Source organism: Lates calcarifer, linkage group LG11 (genome assembly GCF_001640805.2).
Source record: "Lates calcarifer isolate ASB-BC8 linkage group LG11, TLL_Latcal_v3, whole genome shotgun sequence".
Classification (NCBI taxonomy): Eukaryota; Metazoa; Chordata; class Actinopteri; family Centropomidae; genus Lates; species Lates calcarifer.
In genome coordinates, this window is record NC_066843.1 from 1,080,389 (window position 1) to 1,104,041 (window position 23,653).

A 23,653-nucleotide genomic window follows, 5' to 3' on the forward strand; every position below is an offset into this window, starting at 1 on the left:
AAAAATGGATTATGAAATGACAACAGCCAAAATAGTTTATTCTCAACAATATCATGTTTACTATTTACATATTTGCTAATTTATTTCTGTCCTTTGTTTTCAGTACTATCAGTGTTGGTGTTGTTTTTCTTCTGTACATATCGTATACAGGTGTTTTTCATTATTACTGTCACTTTTCTTTAGGATCTTCTTAGCATTTAAACTATTGCTCTATTAGTTTCTGTTAATTTATTCTCTTCTTTATTTTTGTTATGCCGAAAAAAGTTAAATAAAATCGTTAATGAAAAATAGTCATAATAACTAGGGCTTTTATTTTCAAGATTTTTACCGGATGTAGTATTGAGCAGTTTCCCGCTTGGCGCCGCGGATTCCCACGTTGGAGTAAACTCGCAGCGTTAGCGGTTGCTAGGCAACAAGCGGCAAGTCAGGCTGCGTTCACACAATGGGGAAAAGAGTCAGATTTTCTATGTACAAAACCCTTCTCCTATATTTTAAAAATTTGAATTAGAATAAATAAATAAATAAATAAAGCTACATGAAACTTCCAGAGTAAGTGTAGAAATACACAACTAATGTTCAAAATAACATTTTATTGATAATAAAACAAGCAAGCGAAGGTTCGGGTGCCATTTTAATTACTACATTCAAGTATAAAATCATTTTCAAAGAACACATGCATTTCCCTTAATATCCTTGACACTGATTGCATCCATTGCAGTCGCAACAGTAAAACAAAACATGAGCAAACCCAACTCCTCCTGTTTTATTTGGCAATAAATTACCTAGAATATGTTCTGTAATTCATAAACTGACACTTTAAACAAAAGGAAAAAAACCTACAGCATCTGAGATTCAGTTCTGCGTTGCCCTTTCCCACCACTACATTACAGAGAGCTGTCAGGAGCAGACATGTCCACAGGCCCATGTCTATCACTGTGTTGGTTTGGCATCAGGTCAGTTTGAAGTGTTTGAGGGGAAAGTTCCTCAGCTGGTAATTAAAAAGAAAATAAGACAGCAGCTGCAGCCATGTTAGCAGCTCTGAGACGCTGGGATGATCACTGTTCTTTGGTAACTTATCTCAGGAGACGTTTGTGGCAGTATCACAGAGTTTGGATGATTTTTATACAAACAGAAAGGTTGGCAGATTAAAGAGACACAGATTTTACTCATGATTAGTCTACTCAGGTTCATCTCAGCGTGGGCTTCAAATCCTTAAAGGTGGAGTTTTTTGTGAATAAACAAAGATTATTCTTCAGGTCAGTGTTTGTTCCTGTATCCTGCATTTCCTTCTTCAGGAAAACACCTAAATTCCTCCTCATTTACTGTCTGTTTGCTTCACTTTTCCCCTGAAACATCCTCCTACTATTTTAAAGAGGTGAGAAAAAGCAGCACAGATTTTTTCTTTCTTTCAGGCTCAAGCCAAACAGCTGCAGTTAATTTCATCTGAACTAAACACAGTCACCCGCTTGTAATTACAACAAGTTTCCAGGAATTCTGTGTCACGGGTCGTCCTCAAGACGATCTGGATCTTATTACAGCTAAACCAATCAAAGAGGAAGAAAAACAGCCTAAACTAAAGAGTGAGCGTGAAAACAGATTTCACACTCAAACAAAAAGAAAAGAAAGGGTTCAGTTTCTTCATTTTGTTTCCCTTTAAGCTGCTCCACTCCCAGTCTCTGTCATGTCTTTAAATCAGAGTCAGTGTCAGGTGAACGTCCAGAGTTTAAAGAATATCTGTCGTAAAAGTGAGCGTAGGTTGTGATTACCTTGTGACTGCAGCTGAACATGTGGGACAGACCGGGGAGTACAGCAGTGGATACACAACACGACTGCTTTCTTTGACAGCGTCCCTCACACTTTAGAGGGAAGAGCGACATTATTACAGACGTGTGGAGCCCAGGAGTGGCCGTTCTGTCAGTATTAAAGGCTGAATTTGTGTACATGGCATGCTTCAGTGGGAGTGGGAGGAGTTTCAAAGGATCAGGCTGGTGTTATTCAACGTTATCTGTCATTTAACCCCATAAAAAGACAAAAACCAACAGTGTGTTATGGCCGGTGTGGGTTCAAAGTTCAAACAAAGTGAGACGTTAATCTTATTCAGGGCAGCAGGACAGTGTGTGATGAAGGAACATGTTACCCAGTGCAGCAGTTTTTAAAGGAGCTATTTCTATGTTTTGCTATCGCTACATAGCTAATGTTAGCATTAGCACCAGTCTAGAGGAAACGTCGTGAGTTCAGCATCAAACTTCATTCCTTTACTCACCAACAGCTGTCTCCAGAGGTGCAAAGCAATGCTGTTTTGCTTCTATTTCCTGTCACTTCTTTCCTTCTACTGGCGTTAGCATGCTAACTAGCAAGCAGCTAGCCCCAGCCTGACCTGCCTCTGCCATTATTTTTCGATAGCAACTCGTTGCAGCATCCAGGCTGCCCTGAGGAAGTAGCACAGCTCAGAGGACATATTCTAACATTTCGTATTGTAAACATAACGATGGCTGAAGCTCTCAGAGGGAATTTACGAACAGCTCCTTTAATAATATTTGGAAACAGTGGAGCTCTGTGGCACAGAGGATTAGCATACATCAGGGTTTGATACTCGTTAGTGTTGGTTTGGGTTTTTCTGCGGGACAGAATAACACCAGATTTATCCTTTAGGTCCACACATGCAGCCAGAGCAGCTGCACAAACTGGACACATTATAACCAGCAGCTGATTCACAATGACAGTCGGTGTTAAACCTCAGTACAGGCACTAGCAGTGGGCCCATCACCATTATTTTATATGACAGGCCTTGAATCAAAAGTGCTTCATACTTGATTAACAAATCTCTACCCATAATGCCGAGTATATTTTCATATTTTGTTCAGATTGATTACAATATTGTGTGCACAAAGTAAAGAGAGAAAGGCCAGGAATGAAACTAAATGAGGTATATCTGCTGTGCACACAACACCTCCTCATGCCTTTAGATTTAGTTCAGATAAATGTTGAGATCAGGATGAATATTTGGCTCCTCTGCAGCCACTGCCAGGCTCCGAACAGACCGGGTGACTCCGTAAAAACCAAACATACCACAGTGTCAGTCTCAGTTTGCACAGGCTGGGACACCTTCATCACCCCCTGGCTGATATTTCCAGCTGTGGAGGGCGAAACACTCCTCCAGCTGTGCCCTCCTCATCCTCACCGGGAACAGAATCAGATGCTGTCGTAGTCCGATTCCCGCCTGTTGGACTCGGCCACCCACTCAGCCACGAAGAAGGTCATCGAGCCCAGAAACCCCGCCAGGACCAGGATGAGCAGCTGCCAGTGCAGCAGCAGGTAGTTACTGTAGAAGAAGGCCAGAGCGGCCATGATGGACTGCAGAGGAAATAACAACACCACGTCACGATAAATAACTGAAAGTGAATGAAAGAAATACTCACACAGCTGCAAAATAACACGCTCACAAACCAAATCAGAGCGGTTCAATCGTCACCTGGATGAACTTGAAGACGGCGAAGGCGGGGGCGCTGTTGTCGCGGAACATGAAGCCGATGATGCTGAGGAGCTGAGTGTTGAAGCAGCTGTCGCCCAAACCGAGCAGGAAGCTGCAGAGCAACGCCACGCTGACGCTGAGCCGCAACACACACACACACACACACACACACACACACATCACAGTTAACAAGAGGCACTCAGACTGGAACACAGGAACATGTGATCACAGTCGGAGCAGTTGTCAAGAAGCTAACATGCTAATGTGCAGATTAGCAGCAATATCTAATCACACTAATGACAAGCTAATGTCCACATACTCTGTGTCACAGTGCGGACAGAACTCCTGTCACCTGGTCTGAATAAACAGACTGAGCTCAGATGAATCAGCAGCACATATCAGACTCCAGTATCACAGCACAAACAAAACCAGTGCAACAAACATTCAAATAAAGGAACACTTGTTACACTGAGATCATGTACGATGATGTATTTTGGTTTATATTCACTGAAAGTCTTATCAGCAGCCTGTGAGGACAAGCTGACTCATGTTCAGCAGGCAGCAGTAAAGAGGAACTCTGGATTAAACGCTGCGTTTCAGTCTGACAGACTGACTGTGACATGGTTCAGTCTGGAAACTGGACCAGAGCTTAACTGGAGATTAACAACCAGAGAGAGGTGTGTGTGTCTGAGTTAATCATGTGTCCACACCCTCAGGTCTGAGCAGAGCCTGTTACTGAATCAGTGTCTTTGTACCTGGGGGTGATGTAGGCCTGCAGCTCTGTTCCTGCCTCCGGGGCCAGAGGAGCGTCGCTGGCGATGTTCAGGAAAATCAGGTAGAAGGCGATAAAGTGAGTGATGAGCCCCAGCAGCACCACCGGGTTCCTCCCAAACCGGTTACACTTGTTCAGCATCCCGAACACGCCCCCTCCTGGACGGACAGAGCAGAGGAAGAGTAAATCACGTGCCCCGGTCGTTTCCTCGTTCTCATGTGACAAACTGCATCATGAATCAAGTTCAGGAGGAGACGCAGCTCTGAGGACTCACCTAAGATCTCGCCGACGCCGATGCAGATCCCAGAGATGCCGATCAGACTCTTTGCATCTTTGCCGAACCGGGTCATGGCTCCGATACAGGTCCCGTACACCCCGCTGTAAAAGGTGAGCTCCAAGCCTGAAGGGGAGCACAGAGCAGCATTTTACACCTGCTCACCACACACCTGAACACACCTGAACACACCTGATCCTCCTCACACCCACCTGTGTATCCGATGGAGATGCTCAGCAGCAGCATCTCTTTGGTGACAGATATTTTACACGCTTGCACTGCAAAAAAACAAAAACCCAAAGTGGGTGTTAACAGGTGACAGTCCAGTTACAGGACAGGAAGTGGAGGTCACATGAGTGAACTTACCAAACGCATCCAGAGCCTGTGAGCAGAGGTCTGCACGAGGTGAGCTGAGGAAAAAAACCAGACACCTGTGATCAGCTGACGGAGGTTCAATGATCATACTGATAAAACTGTGTCCCTCCACCTCGCACAGGCTCGGATTTTCTCTCCGACATTTTCACCTTTCACCTCATCCACGAACTGGACTCAGTTGCTGCAGCGACAGAGTCTCAGCAGTTTCAAAGAGCAATGTAGGAAAGACAACAAAGGATAGCATTTACAGTTAAAGGTCACCTGTCTCATCCTGTTCCACTGCAGAAATACTGCTCCTGCTCCACGAGGAGCGACGGGGGGGGGCTCCCATCTGTCTTCAAAAAATCTACTTTCCAGGACATTTCCAGGCCACGCTCCACAATCTCTGTTTTTCTTTCTTTGTGTGTGTGGAGGAAATCTTATTTAAAAAGCGTCAAGAGGCTGAGGACGGAGGTCTGAGTCTCCTAACGACAACATCACAGTGTTGATCCAGCAGATATTAATAATCTGTGGCAGGTTCTGTCTCCAGAGTTTACAACAAAAACAGCAACACTGATGTTTGAGTTTGAGTTTAAAGTGACTGAATCTCGCCTTAAATTTCCTGTGTGTCAGTCTGAGGTGGAGATGATCGTACGCGCTTTTATTCTGTCACAGGCTCAAAACATCCCAGGATCATCTGCTTCGCATCAGCTCCTCTAAAACATCCCATGATGTGACAGCAGCTCTGTCCTCTTCACTTTCACTCCCCAGAAAGTTCAGGGTTCAGTTGAAGGGTTTGGTGATCACCTTCAGAGCTCTCCATGCTCAGATACCTTAAGATCTGTGGACACTGAAGCTGTGCAGGCTTTTACTTAGTTGTCTATATTTATTTATACTGTGAAGCACTTTGTGACTTTTGCTCTTGAAAGGTCTTATATGAATAAACTTCACTCACTTTGGTCAGGATTTCTTCCTGACTCAGGAGTGACAGACACTCTGAGGTTTTCCAGGACTCACAGAAATCCTGACACAAACAACACGGCTCCTCTACTCAACCAAACAAGCAGAGCATCAGATGTCAGTGCTTATTGTAATGTACTGGATATTATGCAGAGGTGTCATTTAAATGCACTGTCCCTGTCAGAACTGTGTAACTGCTCTCACCTCACTGTGGAGTTCTCTATGGACTCGGCCTGCAGCAGCGACTCCTGACGCCTCCGAGGGAGACGGTTCAGGATCAGGCTTCCGGATCAGGAAGAAGAGGAAGCAGCCGACGAGGCTGATCACCGTGAGAGAGATGAACACCGTCTGACGGTCTTTGTCTGAGACAAACAACGTGAGTCACACTCTTAAATTTACACTTCTCACGAGAAGTCATAACAGGAAGTGCTAAAGAGATTTTACAGAACACAGACTGTTTCCCACCTGTTATGTGAACGTGTCCATGCCAGGCACAGTAAATGTACAGGTTCCCAAAGAATAAGCTGCAGAGAGAAAAAATCTGCAGTCAAAGCTCAAGACGTAAAGATAAAGTCTGACTGCAAAGAGTCATGGCTGGAGGAGAGTGGTGGTGACGTTAGAGACATTAAGGACTGTAAAGTGCTTATGCTAATGAATGACTGTCCTGGTTTAACTAGCCTCAGGGTCACACTCAGCCTCTGGAACTCCGACAAACATCTATGACAGGGACTTAATTCAAACATTGGGAGGATGTATGGAAAAACATGGTGCAGATGCAGACTGACTGATGTTTTACAGAATCTGTATTTTCCAGCTATTTCTGTAAAACTTTCCTCATAATTTGTTAAAAATGAGCTGATATTCATTTGATGGATGAATAAAACTAAACCTTCACTGACTCAGCAGTTATACTTAGAAACATATTTCTGTTTCCCTCTAGACTCAGGTGCACGTTGGCAGAGGTTTACCTGAACTGCAGCAGCGCCCAGAATATCCCACTGTTTCTCCCGATGGTGCTGTCAGTGGAGTTGATGGCGAGCACGTTTCCCTGAGCCGTCCACAGCACTGGAGAACAAACAGGAAAACATCAACACAGAGAGAGAGAGAGGCAGGTAACGTGTACAGGTTGTTAGGTAACGTCCTGTTACCTGCTGCTCCTATTCCAACCAACACAGACGCTGTGTAGAAGCTCCAGGTGTACGGGTAAATGAACATGGCGATGTAGCCGCTGTAGGAAACAAATACAGAGACGTGTTAGAGGCCTGGTTTAACATGAAAAGGTGGGAGCAGGTAAAGTGTCGGTCAGTGACAGTTTACCTGTACAAAAGCCCACTGAAGAACATCGAGAGCTGTGGTCCGATGACGGTCACCACTGAGGGAGCGATCAGGTTGGACGCAGAGAAAACTCCGTAGATGATGGCCATGCTGAGAGACAGAGGACAGTTCATTCAGAGAAAAGGAAGTACATCAGCAAATCAATGAAAGGGTTAAAATGCTTCTGATAAAAGAGGAATAAAACTGTCAGTCTTCTCTGTATTTCCACTAAAACTCAGTCATTTAACATGAGTCTTTGTAGTGTTTGGACAGTTTCAACACTTCTGTCGTGAATGACTCATCATTTAAACCGGAAAAAGTTTTGTCGCACCGATTCTTAAATCACGTGTCCATGTGATTGTGAAGAGACAGCAAATATCACAAAATGCTGATCTGAATTTTTCCTACCCGTCATCTGTACACAGACACAGCTCTGCTGCTTGGTTTCAAAGATTTCTCTTTTTTAAGTGACGAGATTAAAGTCACGAAAGGATGTTTCCTGACGTCTCGACTTTCTGCTGCACGCTGAAGTCAGACTGAACTTTGTTCCCTGGAATGATTTACCTAAGATTCGATTATCCTCCAGGGATTTCTGAGTGCGACAGATTTGATTATAGAAGCTCTGTATCAAGGCTGGGAAATACTTCAAGTCAATCTGTGTTAAACTCTGTACAGACATGGTGCGCTGCAGCATCAGTGGAAGAACTCCAGGAGTTTACCTGGTGTATCCGCTCCCGTGGAACTCGGTGCTGTTGAAGCTCTTTATAACTGTTTGCTGTAAAGACAAAGACAGGTTTCTGTTGAGGACTGAAAGCCTCAGTTTTCTTTGACATGTGCATCAGTAAAATCAACCTACCTCTATATTGCCACATGTTTGAAAAGCAGTGAACATAAACATGAAGCCAAAGCCGAGAATAACGATGTTTAGAAGCCTCTTCCCCTCTGGACTCATTTTGGAGACTGTAAATTCCTTGAGGAAGTGAAGACAAGAAAAAAACCTACTGGAGAGAACAGCACATCTGAGAATAGAAGAACAAGGAGAAGTACAAATCAGAAAGGTGTGTAACATCCAAGAGACTGTAACGCTCCTCTGTGAAAAACATTCTCTCTCTTTTAACCACATTCCATTCAAAAGTCAGTTGTTTTATCACCCATACGCACATTCGCAAAAGATCATGACGAGTCATAGATCTTACTCGAGAACTACGATTTGATAACACATATTAATCATTTCGGCATATAAAAAAAATACAGAGCAACAACTTCTATCGATGAAAAAACAACTTTAAGAACTGGTTTATCCGCTCACGATGTGTTTTGGTGGACGACTGGTATGTAAATGAAATCAAATTCAAATTAAATTCAAATTTTAGGTTAGACAGCCTTAAAACAGGTGTTGTTTGGTTGATGTGTTATATGCCGAATTAAGAAGTGGATTATCGTAAGACATAAATGTCTATCAGACGTTACGTTAGAGCATAAGCAAAGGAGCAATTCACTGATAGATTTTTCAACGGGGTTTTATCTTGGTCTTTGAATCTTAAAACGAAGACAGAGGAAGTGAGACAGTGGCTGATTCCAAGAGACAGGGATGTTTCTTTGTGTATGTTTAATGTCAAGCTTAAGAAAACAACTTACCAACAGTGCTGAAGCCGTGTAGCTAACCCTGGCTGCTCCTCTTTGTGCGGACTCAGTGTGTTTTCAGTAGCATAGTTAGCTGTTTGTGCACCGTCCGATATCCTCAGCTATCCGTCTTCACCGTGTGGCTCCTAAACTAACTTTACCATGATGGTTTCTGTCGTGTAGAATCGATTCTCTGGAGTTCTTCAACGGCACCGGTGAACGGGATCGAAACTAGAAAGGGCTGTCATGTGAATGAATCAGCTGACTAGTTAGCTTAACTGAGCTAGCAGTATGAGCTAGCAGATTTACAAACGCTCAGTGCAGCGGAACTTCACCAACAGCTACCTGCTTAGACCGATCCAGTACGTGTTTTCCGTTTGTGGAAAATGTTTTATACCTCGGGCGGTTGTTTAGTAGTTCTATCTCATATAAAGGCAGGCATAAATATAACCAATTTTAAGTATCTGTATAAGAATAGTAACGGTTTCTTGATTTAAAAACATACCGGAACCGTTCAGCTTTTGCGGTAACTCTACAGCTAGCAAGCTAGGTAACTAGCACAAGTTATACGGCACAACTTCCGGTCAAAATAAAACATATAAAAATGTAGAAAACATATTGAAATGTAACGAGCCAAGGTGGGTGTGCGTAGGTTTTAACCAGGAATTACATAATTAACACCTAATTGTACTCATACTGTACATTTTAACAGCTTTTCTGTTCACACTTGCTTGTTGGCGCTTTTATTTTGAAAAATGTAATGAACTTATTTCCACAAGATGGCGCCGATGCGGTAACTAAGATTCCAAGGAGCGCCTAATTTCTTCAGTAGAAGAAGAAATTCACCGCGCTGGATCAGGGTAGTGGGAAACATCGCGGATTCACGGTGCTGGAAACAGTTGTTTATTTCGTGATTATACAGCATTAAATATCCCATGAGCAAAAGTGATTCGAGGTAAAATACACCCTCGTCTGCGTGTGGACTTTTACTAATAGACAGGTTGTGTCGTCGCCAAGATAAAAACTGTTTTGAAGAAGGCTGCCAGGCCTCGTAGGTGAATCGCCATGAGTTACGGTAGGCCTCCGCCGGACGTCGACGGCATGACTTCCCTCAAAGTAGACAACCTCACCTACCGAACGTCGCCCGAAACTCTCAGACGTGTTTTCGAGAAGTATGGCCGGGTAGGGGACGTCTACATCCCTCGAGATCCGCTACACGAAAGAAAGCCGGGGGTTCGCGTTTGTGCGATTCCACGACAAACGGGACGCCGAGGATGCGATGGACGCCATGGACGGAGCGCTCTTGGATGGGCGGGAGCTGAGGGTCCAGATGGCCCGGTACGGCAGACCTCCCGATTCCCACTATGGTGGAGGGCGACGAGGAGGACCGACGCGGAGATACGGGGGTTATGGACGCCGAAGCAGAAGGTAAGATGAAGCGTGTTTTCGTTAGTTAGACTTAAGTCGATGGACACAGCGCCAGGCTCCATTGATGAATTCGGTCATTCAAGGTGGCCTCGGACTGCAGACCAATACACATTCATTACAGAACAAAAGTTAAGTATTTTTCTGAGCTAGCAAGAGTCACTCTACAATTCGGCATAGATAAAATTCGAGAAAACAACTGTAAACCATTTCACCAAAGAACATGGCACAAACCTAATGAGTTTAGATTTCTCTTTAAAAGAACAAACTGCTTGGTGGATCAAACGAATGCCGAATTTACCAGAGATGCTAATGATTAATTTCGCTGCATATCATTTTGTTGTCAAGTTTGAAATAACCAATCAGCTGCAGCAACCCAAGATGCCCTGAAAAACAACAACTTTTCAGTTGGCTTTTCTTATGATATCTAATCTGTTGCTAAGTTTGCAAGCCCTGATCAAATCTGCAGAACAAGTCTTTCGAGTATCGGTGTGGCTCCTTGCAGGACTGCCATAGCAGGTCTCAGTTTCCTCAGTTCAGTCCAGCTGCTTTCACATTGTAGATGATAACTCAACCCACTGAATGTACCCAGCTCTTCCCCCAGCCCGAGACACAGAAGACGCAGCAGATCCCGCAGCAGGAGCCGCTCTCGTTCCCGCAGCCGATCCCGCTCCAGCAGATCCAGATCCCGGTCCTACTCCAGATCCAAGTCCCACTCCCCCAGGACCAAGAAGACCAAGGCCAAGTCCCATTCTCGTTCCAGATCAAGATCCAGGTCCCGGTCTAAGTCCAGGTCCAGAAGCCACACCCCTTCCTCCAAAAGAGGCTCCAGGTCTAGGTCCAAAAGCCAGCCCAAGTCAGCAGCAGAGAATGGAGGTGAATCCCCATAGAGCTGAGCACAGCAACAGGTGAGGTTTGACAAGATGTTGCTGTTACACAAACATAAAGACATTTTTTATGGAAGTTTTGTTTCTTGTTAGCATCAGGGTGAGAGACAGACCAGTTATAATGTAGCTGTAGCTGGGAACTTTAACCTCTTAGCAGCTAGTTCTAGTGAAATCTAGACTAAAAAATAGTTTTAAATAACGACAGTTGCTCCTAAACAAAACATTTTTCTGCCCTGGTAAAAAGACATGTTATTATTTTTCCGCCACACTTGATCTGACTTGTAACTTCCTGAATTAGCGTGCTAGCTCATAACTCAAAGTGTTTTTAAAAACAGCTGTGACAGTAAAACAAATCTGGAATTCTCTCCCTCCCAAGCTGCGACATCTAGAGAGGAGTTTGAGCAGAGCTGAGGCAGTGTGAGCGTTAGGTGTGTGGTGAGCCGCCCACAGGCTGCCGGCTGCTGGTGAGGGTTTCTGTGCAGCAGGGTGGAGGCAGTCAGTGTTGGGGTTTGGTGTTGAGGTACGTCTGTCCTCCAGGTCGTGTCCTCAGGTGAGGGGACACTGGTACTTGAGGGGAACTGAGGTTTGTCCCGCTCTCTGCCCACGTTAATCCCACTTAGTTTCACTTCACCTGTTTTCTTATACCTCCATTTTAAATGTGACAAATCAACAATTCAACGTATGTTTTCAGGCAGAGAAGAAGAAGAGAGATGTAATCAGATATGGAGCTTGTCAGAGCTTCAGCCTTTCAGATCAAAAAAACAAAATGAATGCTGTTTAATGTCTGAATGTTGCTTGTCACTCCCTTTCTCTCCCCCCTCATTTACTGTCATCTCTCTACTGTTGGCTTAATTGAAGCAACATCTGACTCAAAAATAACTGCAGAAACAGAGAAACCATGCGACCACAGCCAGAGGATGAAACAGAGGTGTATGTTTGAAAGTCAGGGTGCTTTAGATCACATCTGGAGCTAAATGTGACAGTACAGTCATTTAAGTTCAGATAAATTTGCAGCCAAACAGTCAGTCAGTCTGAGTTAAAACTGCAGCTTCAGTCCTGGTTGACTTTGTGTTCTTTCCTCTAACTTTTGTTTCGTTCTGACAGTTTCAGGTGACGACCTCAGAGCTCCTCAGACAGGATCCCAGACAAGCAACAGTGTCCAGCTGTGAAAGGTTATTATTGTGTCTTCCATGCTTTGCTCTGTTTTATTTGTTTGGCCTCAGAGGCTTTTTCATGACATTGATGTGCTGTGATTTTATTTCCTTTCATGACGTGTTTATTATTTTTAAAGCTTCAGTTTAACGTGGAGAAGAATCTGTGTTCAGACTTTGAAACAGATGATATGAGGATGTTACAGTGGTTTTCTCTCAGTTCCTCTCTCTGCCGTCTGTATCATGAAGCGAGTTCACCTCAGTCCAGCTTTCTTTGGGTTTCCTGGCCCTGCTGAGCCTGATACTACAGATCCTGAATAACTGGTGTCACTGAGGCAAAAGAATGACTAGAAACAGAGTAATTAATTAATAATTTTTAGTTTAGTTTAACATTTAGATTTATTCTGAGTGAGTGAGTTAACCCCAAAGTTAGCTGGCTAGAACATTAATCTCGCTTTGTGATACAGGCCGTTGACGTCAATATAATGGGACTTAAACATCAGGTTTCTTTCGATACCGTCACAAAAAGCCATTTACTGTCTGTTATCTCTTGTTCAGTCTGGAAAGAAACATCTAAAGTGACATAAACACAGTAAACATGAGGAAATGTTGCTTTAATTTAAAATTTTTCCTTTTTCCTGAGTTGTTTTCGTAACATATATTTACAGTGTATCTGCACACATCTCATTAAATTGAAGTTAGCCCTCAAAAACTTTACATGAAGTGCTTCCTCACAGTCTTGAACTGCTGCAGCTCAGGGCGTCTGTGTCAGGCTGTGTTCAGTAGAATTACTTGTGATGTACAGTGAAATGACTGAGGTGGAAAGTGGGGGTAAAGTCAGTTTAAAGAATGTGTCAGCTCAGTTAATCTCATCTCCTTAAATCATCTCTTTAATTTTACAGGTCATCATTTACTGGACTTTAGACAGTGTCTTGTTTTGTTTTTCATTTTTTGATCCTAATCCTGCTTGTATGTTTTTTTGTGCACTAGGCGCAGTTGTGTAGCAGTTGAGTATTGCTGGTTAGCTGTTAAGGTGGCGTGTTGCTCTGCTGAGTGCTTGGATGTATCCAGTATTCTCCAGAATGCTCCTGTGACTACCAGTGGTACGGTCGCTACAGTCTCACCCTTTGTACGATAAAAAGTTTTTTCCCCATGTGGTCATGATAGATACATGTGACTTTCATTAAAGATTTGGTGTTTTCACTATGATGGCCTCTTCTTTTATTACTCACTTTATTTTGGGGGTGCCCAAACTTTCACACATGCTACAGTTAATTTTATTTTTTATTCCAACAGTTAATTTTTTTCCTATTTTCTAAAAATGACATGCATTAACATTAGAAGAAGGTGATTTTAAATGTCTGTTTGCTGCAGCTGGGTTTTATGTGGGGAGAAGACTGAGATGCAGCCATTAAACAGTCAGACCAGATTTTTGATATATGAAATACAAACATGAAACAGAATTGAAATGAATGGCGTGAGTGTGATATTTCTATGAATTAGAAGATTTTTTTCATTTCAAGACACTAAAAAGATTCATTGTAAGAGAAATGAAGCTGGAAGAGAAGTATTTTATTTTGGTAGCTCAAATTTAGTGTCGATGCTCACTCCACACCAGTAGGTAGCGGTAAGGCGCCATTTTGTTTTTTGCCAATCGCGGAGAAAAAAATAAAAAACGAAGAAGAGGTGAGCTGTACGCATCTATCCGGACATCTTCAGTGTTAAAAGACGAAAATCAGAAATAAAAAGTTATATTTGGACGGTAGAGAGGAGTTGGTAAGTCATTATTATGAATCTGAAATGTGAGAGAAAGAAGGGGCAGGGTGGGTGTTAGCTGGTGCTAGCTAAAGACTGTGGGCGGTTCTTTCATATAAAACTGATCAGGAGGAACCGTGTGTTTAGTTTTCAGTTCGTAAACCCGTGACTGAAGTCTTCATTTTAACCGTTATCTTCCTCCTCCGGTGCGTTCACGTGTACAGATTCAATAAAGCGGCACCGTTTTGCAGCCCTGTGACTCGGTTGCTCCTGACATCAGCCCTCGGTACTTTCCGTACAAGCCGAACTGCCGCCTGTACGCCGAAGAATGCCGTTTGCGAGCTTCGGGTCTCATCGGATTCGTTCGTGTACCGACAGCAGACTCAGTCAGTAGGTATTACTCCTGATTTCTGCTGTCTGTGCGCTTTGGTTAGCTCACATGTTATCTGAAGCTAATTGTTTTGCATTTTAATTTAAATCCTTAAGTCACCTCCTGGTTAATTTGTAGTCCTGCTCGCCGACACGAGTCGGTAGAGTTTTGCTTATTTACTTTAAAAGTACACAAGCAGCATCAACCCAGTATTATAACAGTAAATGAAGTAAAAACACCTGTTGATTTTCTAATTTCTCAGCTTTAAGTAGCCCGCAGTTTAATATTTTGGGAGTGTGTTAAAGCTTATTGTTTTGTTTTCACCCAACATTGCACTGCAGCAGGCTGAAAGAGCCTCCAGCACAGGGGAGGGTTGAGAGAGGCCCAGCCTTATGCAGATATCCTCTAAGCAGAGTGAGCGACAGCCAGATGACAGCCAGTTGTGATCATCTTGATTCCAGCAGAAACTGAAGCACAGAGTTGTTTACTGAAAGGAGATTTAAACCTAATGGGGGAAAAGCTGATCGTAGCTCTCCATCCAACTAATTCCCTACAACATGACTTTAATGAATTGTCCAGACATGTAAAAGAGGCTCTGTTAACATTGACTTGTTTTGTTTTGCCTGCAGTGGGACAGTGATTGAGAACCCAGAGTATAATGAGGTCATTTCATTATAAAACATTCACAGTTTCACCAACAGAGTGTCTGGTGTTTGAGGCACAGACTAAATCTTCTGACTCTTCTTCTCAGATTGACCTGGCTGAGCAAACCTCACAACAACAGCCATGGGTTCCTCTATTGAACTGAGTGAGGATCTGAAACTGAAGCTGATTGATGCCTACAAATCAGGGAAAGGCTATAAGAAGATATCAAAGCGCTTTGGGTTCTCAGTTTCCACAATCCGCAACGTCATTAAGAAATGGAAGATAAGGGGAACTGTGGAAGTCAAGCCAAGATCTGGACGACCAAGAAAGATTTCAGATAAAACCGCTCGTCTCCTCGGCAGAAAGGCAACGCAAAACCCCCACATGACTGCGAAGGACCTGCAGGAGGGTTTAGCCGACACAGGAGTGATGGTGCATCCTTCCACTGTGCAGCGCTGCCTGAACAAACAGGGTCTACATGGACGAGTCAGAAGGAAACCTGAGGCGGACACCTCAACAGACAAGTCGACATCTGAAGTCAAAGAAACATCTGGATGAGACGAGAGTCGTGTTGGAAACGAGTGCTGCAGACAGATGAAGTTTACCTTGAGCTGGAGACGTTATAACTCAGAGGGAGCTTTGATTGAGCTCCTTGGAGGACATGACTGTACATTCCTTGATATTAACCCCCTCATGTTTAGACGTAAAACCTCCTAAGGTGGCTCCATGATCTGCTAACAACAGGAGCGGCCGATCATCAGGTAAATCCTGAAGAAGACACACAGGAACACACAGGAAACACTGATCCACAGCTCCATCAAACCCCTCCAGTCCTGAGTCTGACTTGATGCAACCATTGATGCATTCAGGACCCACTTAACATCAGTGCTGGGGTGAACATTGAATGTCTTGCAGGAGTGGAGACCATATTTAAAGCCCTGCTAAATCAAAGGATCCATACAAAGATGATCATGTAGTTACCTTTAACCGTCTGAAACAAAATTCTCATCTTACACATTCTGATTTGTGGAAACATCTCCAGCTCCAGCGCTGCTGAGACCTGGTCCTGATCCAGTCACTGAAATCCAGACCCAGTCACAATGTACCTGCTGGTAAAAAGGCAGTGTATCAGTTGAGCTTATCAGAGAAGCCAGTCCACTTAGACCTGACAATCCTCAAGTGATGTCAGAGAGACTGGGGAAAATATTGAAGAACAGCCGGCACCTGTCTGTCAGTGCATGCTCAGAATATTTCTGAATTATAGTGAATGTTTATGTGTTCACTTCTGATTGTATGCTGCTGATTTTTATCTGTGTGATTACTGTTCGTATTGTTTATTTATTTATGTTTGGGAGGTCATGGATATTCCGGAGGTAAAATGTTGTAATAGATTACTTAATAAATAAAAGGATTGAGCTCTTTGGCCACAGTCAGTGAAGGTATGTTGAAGGAAAAAAGGAGCAGCATTTCGTGAAAAGAGCACTTTGCCAGCTGTTCAGCAGGGGGGTGGAAATCTTCTGGGTTTGTGTGTCAGCCAGTTACACAGGAAACACTGCAGACAGAGGGGAGCAGTGGATTCCACCAAATATCAGCAGACTGTAAACACAAATGTCCTGCAGTCAGTCAGGACAGTGAAGAAACGAACCTGTACTGACAGTGGGTTTGCACAGCACAGATTTTTTCCCTTATGTTCTAAGTTTATAATAAATAAGCATCAGCATTTTGAAGAAAGTGTTTGCTGCAGTGGTTGTATTTTCTACAACAAAATATATCGTTGGCTCAGTGGTACACAAACGCACACATGCCTCCATCCAGTGGCTGAATCTGTGTCACTGGGCTCAAACTGATGACCATGTTACTGACATTCACACACAGTGTTTTAATTAACGAGAAGTGTCTCGCTGAATTAAAAAGTTTTCCATGAGTGTCATACTAGAAGAAGACATTTTAGGAAAATCGATTATTAAGAAGATTAAATTACTTCAGGCACAGAATGGTTTATGGCATGTTAGTGTTACCATGTTAATGACTACAGAGAGAACTGATATTAACAGCACTGCAGCCTGTGGTCATTTTGGGTCTGTGTGGTTTTTTGGCTTTGGTATTGTTGTGTGTTCTTCTGGGGTTAGTGTGAATCTGGTTCTGGCCCAGAGGCCCCTGGACCTGTTCCTGAGTCCATCCATGAATATAAAATTATCCAAAGAAACCCATTCTTATTCACAGGAAACTGACACAATGACCAGAAGATCTTAAAGCTCCCGATAGATAATTTGTTATTATCATTTAAATATTCAAAAAGAATTATTATTGAGTGTTATAAAAGTGCATTCATTTGTTTTGGTAATTTTCCTGAAGATGAAGATGACTAAATTCTGACATGGTGACGTCACCTTTCCAGTAAAGTTGAGAAATAATAAGGCGTGGCTGCTGGCGGCGTCCTGTTCCTACGTCAGCGACGTACTGACGTTAGTTTCGGGGCGGGGCTATAAAGGCTTGTTTTCCACTCTTACGAACAGGACGAGCTCCATTTTGTGAGATCCTACGAAGCAGAGCCGAGCGTAGTCCCCGCGAAAAGGCGAAAACCAGGAACGACAGAAAAGTCAAAGTTAGCCGACGAACCGCTCGCTAACCAAGTTATTATCCGAAAGGAAAGCAAATCTTATCGTATGTCCGCTATCCAGAACCTCCAAACTTTTGGTAAGTCGTTTTTATCAAACCGAACAGAGACAAGGTGGGGGAAGGGCGAGTGCTAGCAAAGCTAACGTTAAGCGTTTTAACTTACGTCGAGGTTTTATTTATTTTATGGCCGATTTGGCTATTTAATGTGATGTTTGGTCTTCAAAGTGTCCAATTCAACATAAATATCTAACTCACAATGAAATCATATATGTATATATATTTGTCAATCTGCACTTCTTTTTTGCTAACGTTAAAACGGCCGCCATTAGGCCTACATTTTGCTGTTAGCGCGTTAGCTTATTATTCAGCTGTGTTGGCTTTGATCAGGAAATGGTATTTCTGCTGCAAAATTTCAGCTAACGTGTATCTCACTTAGTTATACTTTGTATTAAACTTTAATCCACGCTGCGTAAACGAGAGTTAGCATACCATGACTCTGCTATTATTCCGAACATAGTCGTGTCCAGCGGCGGAAGGGTACCGCTTAGCAGTGGCTAACAAACCCTGCCAGACTTCAGTAAGCTGTTAAGCTGTATATTTAGCTGGTACGTCTGCGCAGTTCATCTGAAACATGACACTTCCAAAGAGATGTGCCAGATGAAATCAGTGAATACGTGAAGCGGATTTGGCAGCGTTGTCTTTAGGACAAGGGAACGGGGGAGAAATACAAATTTTAATGTAAACTGGTAAGATGTCAAGCAATGGGCGATGTAGTCTTTGTTTTATAGATTGTGTTTTATTGTTGTTCTCACAATGCTGCTCTTTTTCCCTCTAGACCCCTTTGCTGATGCAACTAAGGGTGATGACCGCCTCCCAGCCGGGACAGAGGACTACATCCACATAAGAATCCAACAGCGGAACGGCAGGAAGACCCTCACCACTGTCCAGGGCATCTCCGCCGACTATGACAAGAAGAAGCTAGTCAAGGCCTTCAAGAAGGTAACAGTTTGGGGTGCGGTCTAGAGTTGAAATGCACATTCTGCCGACCAGTCTTTTTATAAAGACTGGCCAAATTAAGCAGTACTTGTCCTAGTTGTTATGGTAGACTGCCAGGTTTTTACCAATTAATAATGCATGGTGGTGTGTGTCCTTGTTTTCTGGCTCTGACATTTCTGGCTAATTGTTTTGTCTGTTTTGACTCCAACAGAAGTTTGCCTGCAATGGGACAGTGATTGAGCACCCAGAGTATGGTGAAGTGATTCAGCTACAGGGAGACCAGCGCAAGAATATCTGCCAGTTCCTCATTGAGGTGAGTCTTGCATTGCAGTGAAGAAGAATCAGAATTTCTTACTTGCTGTGTGATAATTTAGGTGTAGGACACTGCTGACTGAGCGTAGACAGACTAGAGGTCAGAAGTCGTTTTCAAATCTCCTGTTTCTTCTTTTCAGATTGACTTGGCCAAGGAGGAGCAGCTCAAAGTCCACGGCTTCTAGAAGCTGCAAATCAGCCCTCTCCCCATCTCTCCTGGAAGGCCATTAAACTCCCCTCCCCCTCTCCTCCCCTCTTCCTATGTGCTGCTGTTGCTCTTCCTCCCCCCTCACCCCCCTTGCTGCCCCACCAACTCCTACTAGCTAACACGTGAATTACCTCTGACAAACATGGGACTCTGTAACACCACCGCCTCCCTACAACACCAGGGGGCAGGCTCGCTCTCGCAAAGACACACCACTGCAGCTCCACACAACATCAGGGATGAGTGGTGATGACCCTCCCACACACACACTTCCTCCTTCCTTTTCCCCCCTTGTTTATTTCCTTTTTAATTTTTTTTTCTTTTTAGGTTTTGTGCCACAATAAGGAGGCACCGTTTCATGTAACTTTTTTGTTTTGTACTTCAAGGTGTTTCAATAAAACGATGAGTCTCCATATGTTGGAGTGGAGTGGTGTCATGGGGAAGGGGGCGGGGGCTGGGTGTGTACAGGAGGGTCACAGATGTTATAACTGTTTACTGCTGAAGTGGGTAAATGTAGAAGAACAAAGGCTGCAGGTGGGAGGATGGGAAAAGGGGTTTGCCAACATGAGTGATTTCCCTCTTTTCGGTCTGTTTCAACATCCCACTGGTGGTGTTTACATGTCCAGCTGCCTGCTCTAAGGTTACAGAGCAGAGATTGTGTAAAGTACTGACTGTCTCCACCACCTCATCTGGATTATTAATTTTTCTGTTTATTTAATGGCACATTTTTCTAATTGTATTTGTTTTTTTTGCTGCCAATGCAAGTTTCCAAACTATGTGATCAGATGAACCCTCTAGAGTGGGAAATGAAATCAGATGCTGGTAATCTTTGGCTCTGGTGCAGCTCTGTGGTGCTGACCTCAAGTATGATTCTAGATGGATTTACTGGTAAATGAAGTTAGTTTCCCACTCTGGTCTTTGACCAGCCTTTGTTTGGTCTAAGAACAAATCTGGTACCAAGCCTGTGGTTACAGACACTTGAAACTTTAATTTCCTATAATGCAATAATTTATAAATACAAGTTAAGACATAGTGATGCTGAAGTAATACAGTAAAAATTAAAGCCATGGCCAGGTCACACTGTGCTCCTGTGACTTAAGGTGATGGAGAGCAAGTCTGTTTTGCAAAGTCCACATTTGGTTCAATAAAATTTCTGCAGTTGATAAGCCTGTCCTGTGTTTTGTATTCGTCTCAGGTGTTTTCAGTTTGAACTCTTAACCACAATACTGGTTTGGTGTGGTAGAGTGCAGGAAGTTCAGTTTTCCTACGTTCTGAACAACATGTAGCAATGGAACATTGTGAGTTTCTAAACCCACACAAAAACACATCAGTAGAACCAAATTCCTTAGATTTAATTTTATGACCATAGAAATGTTATTTATTTAGTTGCTTGTGTATACGGTGCTGTGTACCTGAAAAACTCTGCAGGTACACAAAGGAGAACTGGTGCTATTTTAAAGACCGCAAATACTGATCTGATTTAGGTTTGTTCATTTTTGTTGAGGTGTAGATTTCATGACTTAAGATCACATTTATTAGACAAATCAAATTATTTTTTAATTAAGAGTCCTTATTATGAACAACATGTTTATTTTCAATGCATGTCGCGTATTATATCAAAAACTATTTAAATCATCACAACTTAACACAGTAGCAGGTTTGTTTTCGCGTTTTCGCGGTCATGCGCACATCTTGTCCCTTCCCGGGATCCGTCTGACTCCATGGTAACGCAGCTGCCGCCATAAGCTAAGCTCGGTTTGTTTTCGGTAGCGGGGAGTAGAAATACGCTCTTTTTCTACTATAAACGATAAAAATGAAGAATTTGACTTAAGTTTTTCTGCCGGCGTCGATATTTATGATTAATTTATGAAAATACGGGACCTCACAGACACGGTGAGACGTTAGCGGGACGTTCTTTCTTCCGTTTTGCCAGTTAGCTTCACTACTGTTATCTCTGATTTACTTCCATTATTCTTTTATCCTTATACTTTCAGGAGCATTTAACTCGTCACTACAAGTACTTTCTATACACGAATGCACTTTATTGTTAACAGATAGTTGTGTACTTTTACTTTGCAGTGGTAGAAAATACATTTATTCAAATACTACTTGATTTGAAGTACTGGTACTTAAGTTCCTTTTAACGCTATTTTCTACTTCACTACATTTATCTTACACCTTTACCTACTTTACAAATTAATACTTCAACATTCAAACTATATGAAGAGTTTATAAAATATGATGTTTTGTTTCAGATTGAATCAATAGAAAATGTTTTGATAATAGTTTAAGTCTTTGTTCATATAAAGATGGTTCCAGGTTTTCACATGTGAGGACTCTGCTTTTCCTTTTAATACTTCTGATTTATCTTAAAATATTTTAAGTGTTTGGACTGTTGTTTGATCAAAACGGGACTTCCCACTACTAGTTATACTAAACATTTTAGCGTACCCCTCTCATAGCTGGTAGTGAATATGAGCCTCTGCATGGAAATAATTTGAGAAAATAATCAAGCATCCTGCATATATCTGCAGAATGCTCAGCAGAGGATAATAAACTGAGGCTTGAATAATGACCAGGTTTTATCCCTGTCTGTTTATTTCCCAGAGATGTGATCCTCGTGACAGTCAAACATGTCTTCTCAGACAGAGACAATGCAGGTAAGAAATCATTCACATATGTTATCTGAAGTAATATCTCCTCAGCTCTGCTCTGTTAGATGCAGTTACATGTCTTGTTGGTTCTGTCACTCAGGTGCTGAATATCTGGGAGCTTGCCATCCCCCTCCCAGCAGTGCTGATGATTACTGTGGGTTTTTACATGATCGTCCTGGGGATTGGCCTGTGGATCCGATTCTGCCTCAAGGTTGGTGCTGGTATCACAGTTAGAGTTATCTACAGAACTGGGAGGCCTTTCTCTTCTCCTGACTGCAGCTTGTTAAATATCATGCCAGTTACATGTACTCCCAGCTCTAAACTTAGAAACAGGCATGCAGAGATAAATAAATAGGAAACAGGACTTTGACCTCCAGGTGCTGAGTGTCTCAGTCTCTCTGCAGTAGAATGTGAAAGTTTGTTTTGGCTCCACCTGGTGTTAGAAACTGAGGCACTGCACCAGACCAACCGTGCACTGCTGAGTCACATCTGACATTTTTAACTGGAAATGTCTTTATTTTTATGCATGAAATGTGTTTATTGTTCTTGGCTTGGGTTTTCATTTGAATTACTACAGTGCAGAAATGTCTGTGTGCTAACGTGTCTCTGTTTTCTGTCTCCTAAAGGACCAGTGTTCTCCAGAGTGTGGTGATTGCTGTCCGAATGTTTCTATATGTGAGCAGTGCTTTAGACTGGCTGAGATGTGTGACTGTCGCCTGCCGACCATGCGCTCATGTCTGAACTATTCTTGTCCTTCTCCTAATGTGAGTAAACCCCAAACACTCAAGAAAAAGTTTAGCACAAGAGCTGCAAAATCAAATCATGTTTATCTGACATTTCTGTTGACAACAGTTGTCCCAGGAAGCCACTGGTTTTAATTTATATTTCCTTTGAAAATCGATTTAGAATAAAACTTTATTATCCCTTCAGAGCAGGACATTTCTCTTCATCTCACTAACTGGCTCGCAGCTGTTTTTCTCCTCTGTGAACTGACTTGTTTTCCCACAGTGTGTCCAGTGGGACTGTGCCTGCACCTGTCAGCCTCCTGAGTGTGACTCCTGCAACTGTCTGTGCTTCGAGATCAGGATCAAGTAGAAGTCGAGGATGGAGGTACACTAATGCCACCGTCAGCTGATTGACCCTCAGTCCTATTACAGTTTTACGTCTTTACAGTGGAGAGGTGACAGGAAGAGAGGGAGGAGAGAGATGGAGAATGACTTACCGCTCTTTGACTTCTTCATTTGATCTTTTACTCTAAAGAATGTTGTTGTGTCACTGCCATTAGATGGCAATCTGCTTTTTGACTGTGTTTACATGCTGAACATGCTCCTCCTGTGTTTACTGTACACCAGTGTGATCAGACTGAAACCAGGACCTGGTTTTGGTTGATCTGAAAGTGCCTTTTGTATAGTTTAGTTTGAGAATAGTTCATTAAGTTAAATCTTGAGGCTGGTGTTATTAAATATTCTTCTCATTGATAACACATCCTAAACCAGCCGTGTGTTAGTGCGTCTCATCTGTGGTGAGTATCTCTGGTCTTTGTATCACCAGACTGACACTTTAATGTCAGAGAATGTTGTACATGTGAAAATGACTGAAGTAGCTTTGTGCTGTTATTTTATACACTGTGGTTTTATTAAATCCTGAAATGTTTTTAAAATGGATCTGTCAGTTTGAATCAATCTTTTCAGTCCTGTAGCTGCTCCTCCTGTAGACTGATCCCAGAAAATATTTAGAATAATTAGAAAGAAACTGATATTTCCCTGATGTCGTGGATCGGACGCAGCCCTGTCAGCTGTCCTGAAGTCCTGTTTCTGTGTGTGAGTATTTCTAAATTTAGGCTTTTAAATCAGTGAGGTGGAGGT

General features: G+C 42.8%; 4 protein-coding genes and 1 long non-coding RNA gene across 5 annotated transcripts; 4 read left to right on the top strand and 1 right to left on the bottom strand.

Moving 5' to 3' along the window:
- Window positions 1-570: 570 nt before the first annotated feature.
- On the bottom strand, window positions 571-9,285 carry mfsd11 (major facilitator superfamily domain containing 11). The gene is given in 15 exon segments (XM_018668521.2): window positions 571-3,354; window positions 3,473-3,608; window positions 4,228-4,402; window positions 4,519-4,644; window positions 4,731-4,796; window positions 4,885-4,928; window positions 6,037-6,080; window positions 6,082-6,194; window positions 6,298-6,356; window positions 6,801-6,897; window positions 6,981-7,060; window positions 7,150-7,257; window positions 7,866-7,921; window positions 8,003-8,165; window positions 8,785-9,285. Coding segments are annotated over 14 exon segments (1,362 nt in total). The 5' UTR covers window positions 8,099-8,165; window positions 8,785-9,285; the 3' UTR covers window positions 571-3,192.
- A 315-nt stretch (window positions 9,286-9,600) lies between these two features.
- On the top strand, window positions 9,601-13,438 carry srsf2b (serine and arginine rich splicing factor 2b). Its single transcript, XM_051073967.1, is given in 4 exon segments — window positions 9,601-9,978; window positions 9,980-10,197; window positions 10,799-11,070; window positions 12,186-13,438. Coding segments are annotated over 4 exon segments (699 nt in total). The 5' UTR covers window positions 9,601-9,834; the 3' UTR covers window positions 12,251-13,438.
- A 128-nt stretch (window positions 13,439-13,566) lies between these two features.
- On the top strand, window positions 13,567-16,733 carry LOC127142968 (uncharacterized). The gene is made up of 2 exons (XR_007814106.1): window positions 13,567-14,008; window positions 15,109-16,733. It is a non-coding gene; the product is annotated as an uncharacterized LOC127142968 (long non-coding RNA).
- A 779-nt stretch (window positions 16,734-17,512) lies between these two features.
- eif1 (eukaryotic translation initiation factor 1) lies at window positions 17,513-20,300 on the top strand. The gene is made up of 4 exons (XM_018668545.2): window positions 17,513-17,699; window positions 18,457-18,620; window positions 18,829-18,930; window positions 19,070-20,300. The coding sequence occupies exons 1-4, from the start codon at window positions 17,669-17,671 to the stop codon at window positions 19,112-19,114; spliced, it is 342 nt and encodes a 113-aa protein (XP_018524061.1). The 5' UTR covers window positions 17,513-17,668; the 3' UTR covers window positions 19,115-20,300.
- Window positions 20,301-20,851: 551 nt separating this feature from the next.
- Window positions 20,852-23,449, top strand: si:ch211-198p11.6 (uncharacterized). Its single transcript, XM_051073792.1, has 5 exons — window positions 20,852-21,027; window positions 21,742-21,794; window positions 21,889-21,999; window positions 22,415-22,552; window positions 22,797-23,449. The coding sequence occupies exons 2-5, from the start codon at window positions 21,768-21,770 to the stop codon at window positions 22,881-22,883; spliced, it is 363 nt and encodes a 120-aa protein (XP_050929749.1). The 5' UTR covers window positions 20,852-21,027; window positions 21,742-21,767; the 3' UTR covers window positions 22,884-23,449.
- The last annotated feature ends 204 nt before the right edge of the window (window positions 23,450-23,653 follow it).

What these genes read in the sequence shown, in the direction of transcription:
- eif1 (XM_018668545.2), top strand. Translation starts at nt 17,669, where the DNA reads ATGTCCGCTATCCAGAACCTCCAAACTTTTG. An exon ending in CCAGAACCTCCAAACTTTTG is followed by an intron (nt 17,700 to 18,456) that starts GTAAGTCGTTTT and finishes TTTTCCCTCTAG; the next exon opens with ACCCCTTTGCTGATGCAACT. An exon ending in TAGTCAAGGCCTTCAAGAAG is followed by an intron (nt 18,621 to 18,828) that starts GTAACAGTTTGG and finishes TGACTCCAACAG; the next exon opens with AAGTTTGCCTGCAATGGGAC.
- si:ch211-198p11.6 (XM_051073792.1), top strand. Translation starts at nt 21,768, where the DNA reads ATGTCTTCTCAGACAGAGACAATGCAG. An exon ending in CTCAGACAGAGACAATGCAG is followed by an intron (nt 21,795 to 21,888) that starts GTAAGAAATCAT and finishes TCTGTCACTCAG; the next exon opens with GTGCTGAATATCTGGGAGCT. An exon ending in GGATCCGATTCTGCCTCAAG is followed by an intron (nt 22,000 to 22,414) that starts GTTGGTGCTGGT and finishes TGTCTCCTAAAG; the next exon opens with GACCAGTGTTCTCCAGAGTG.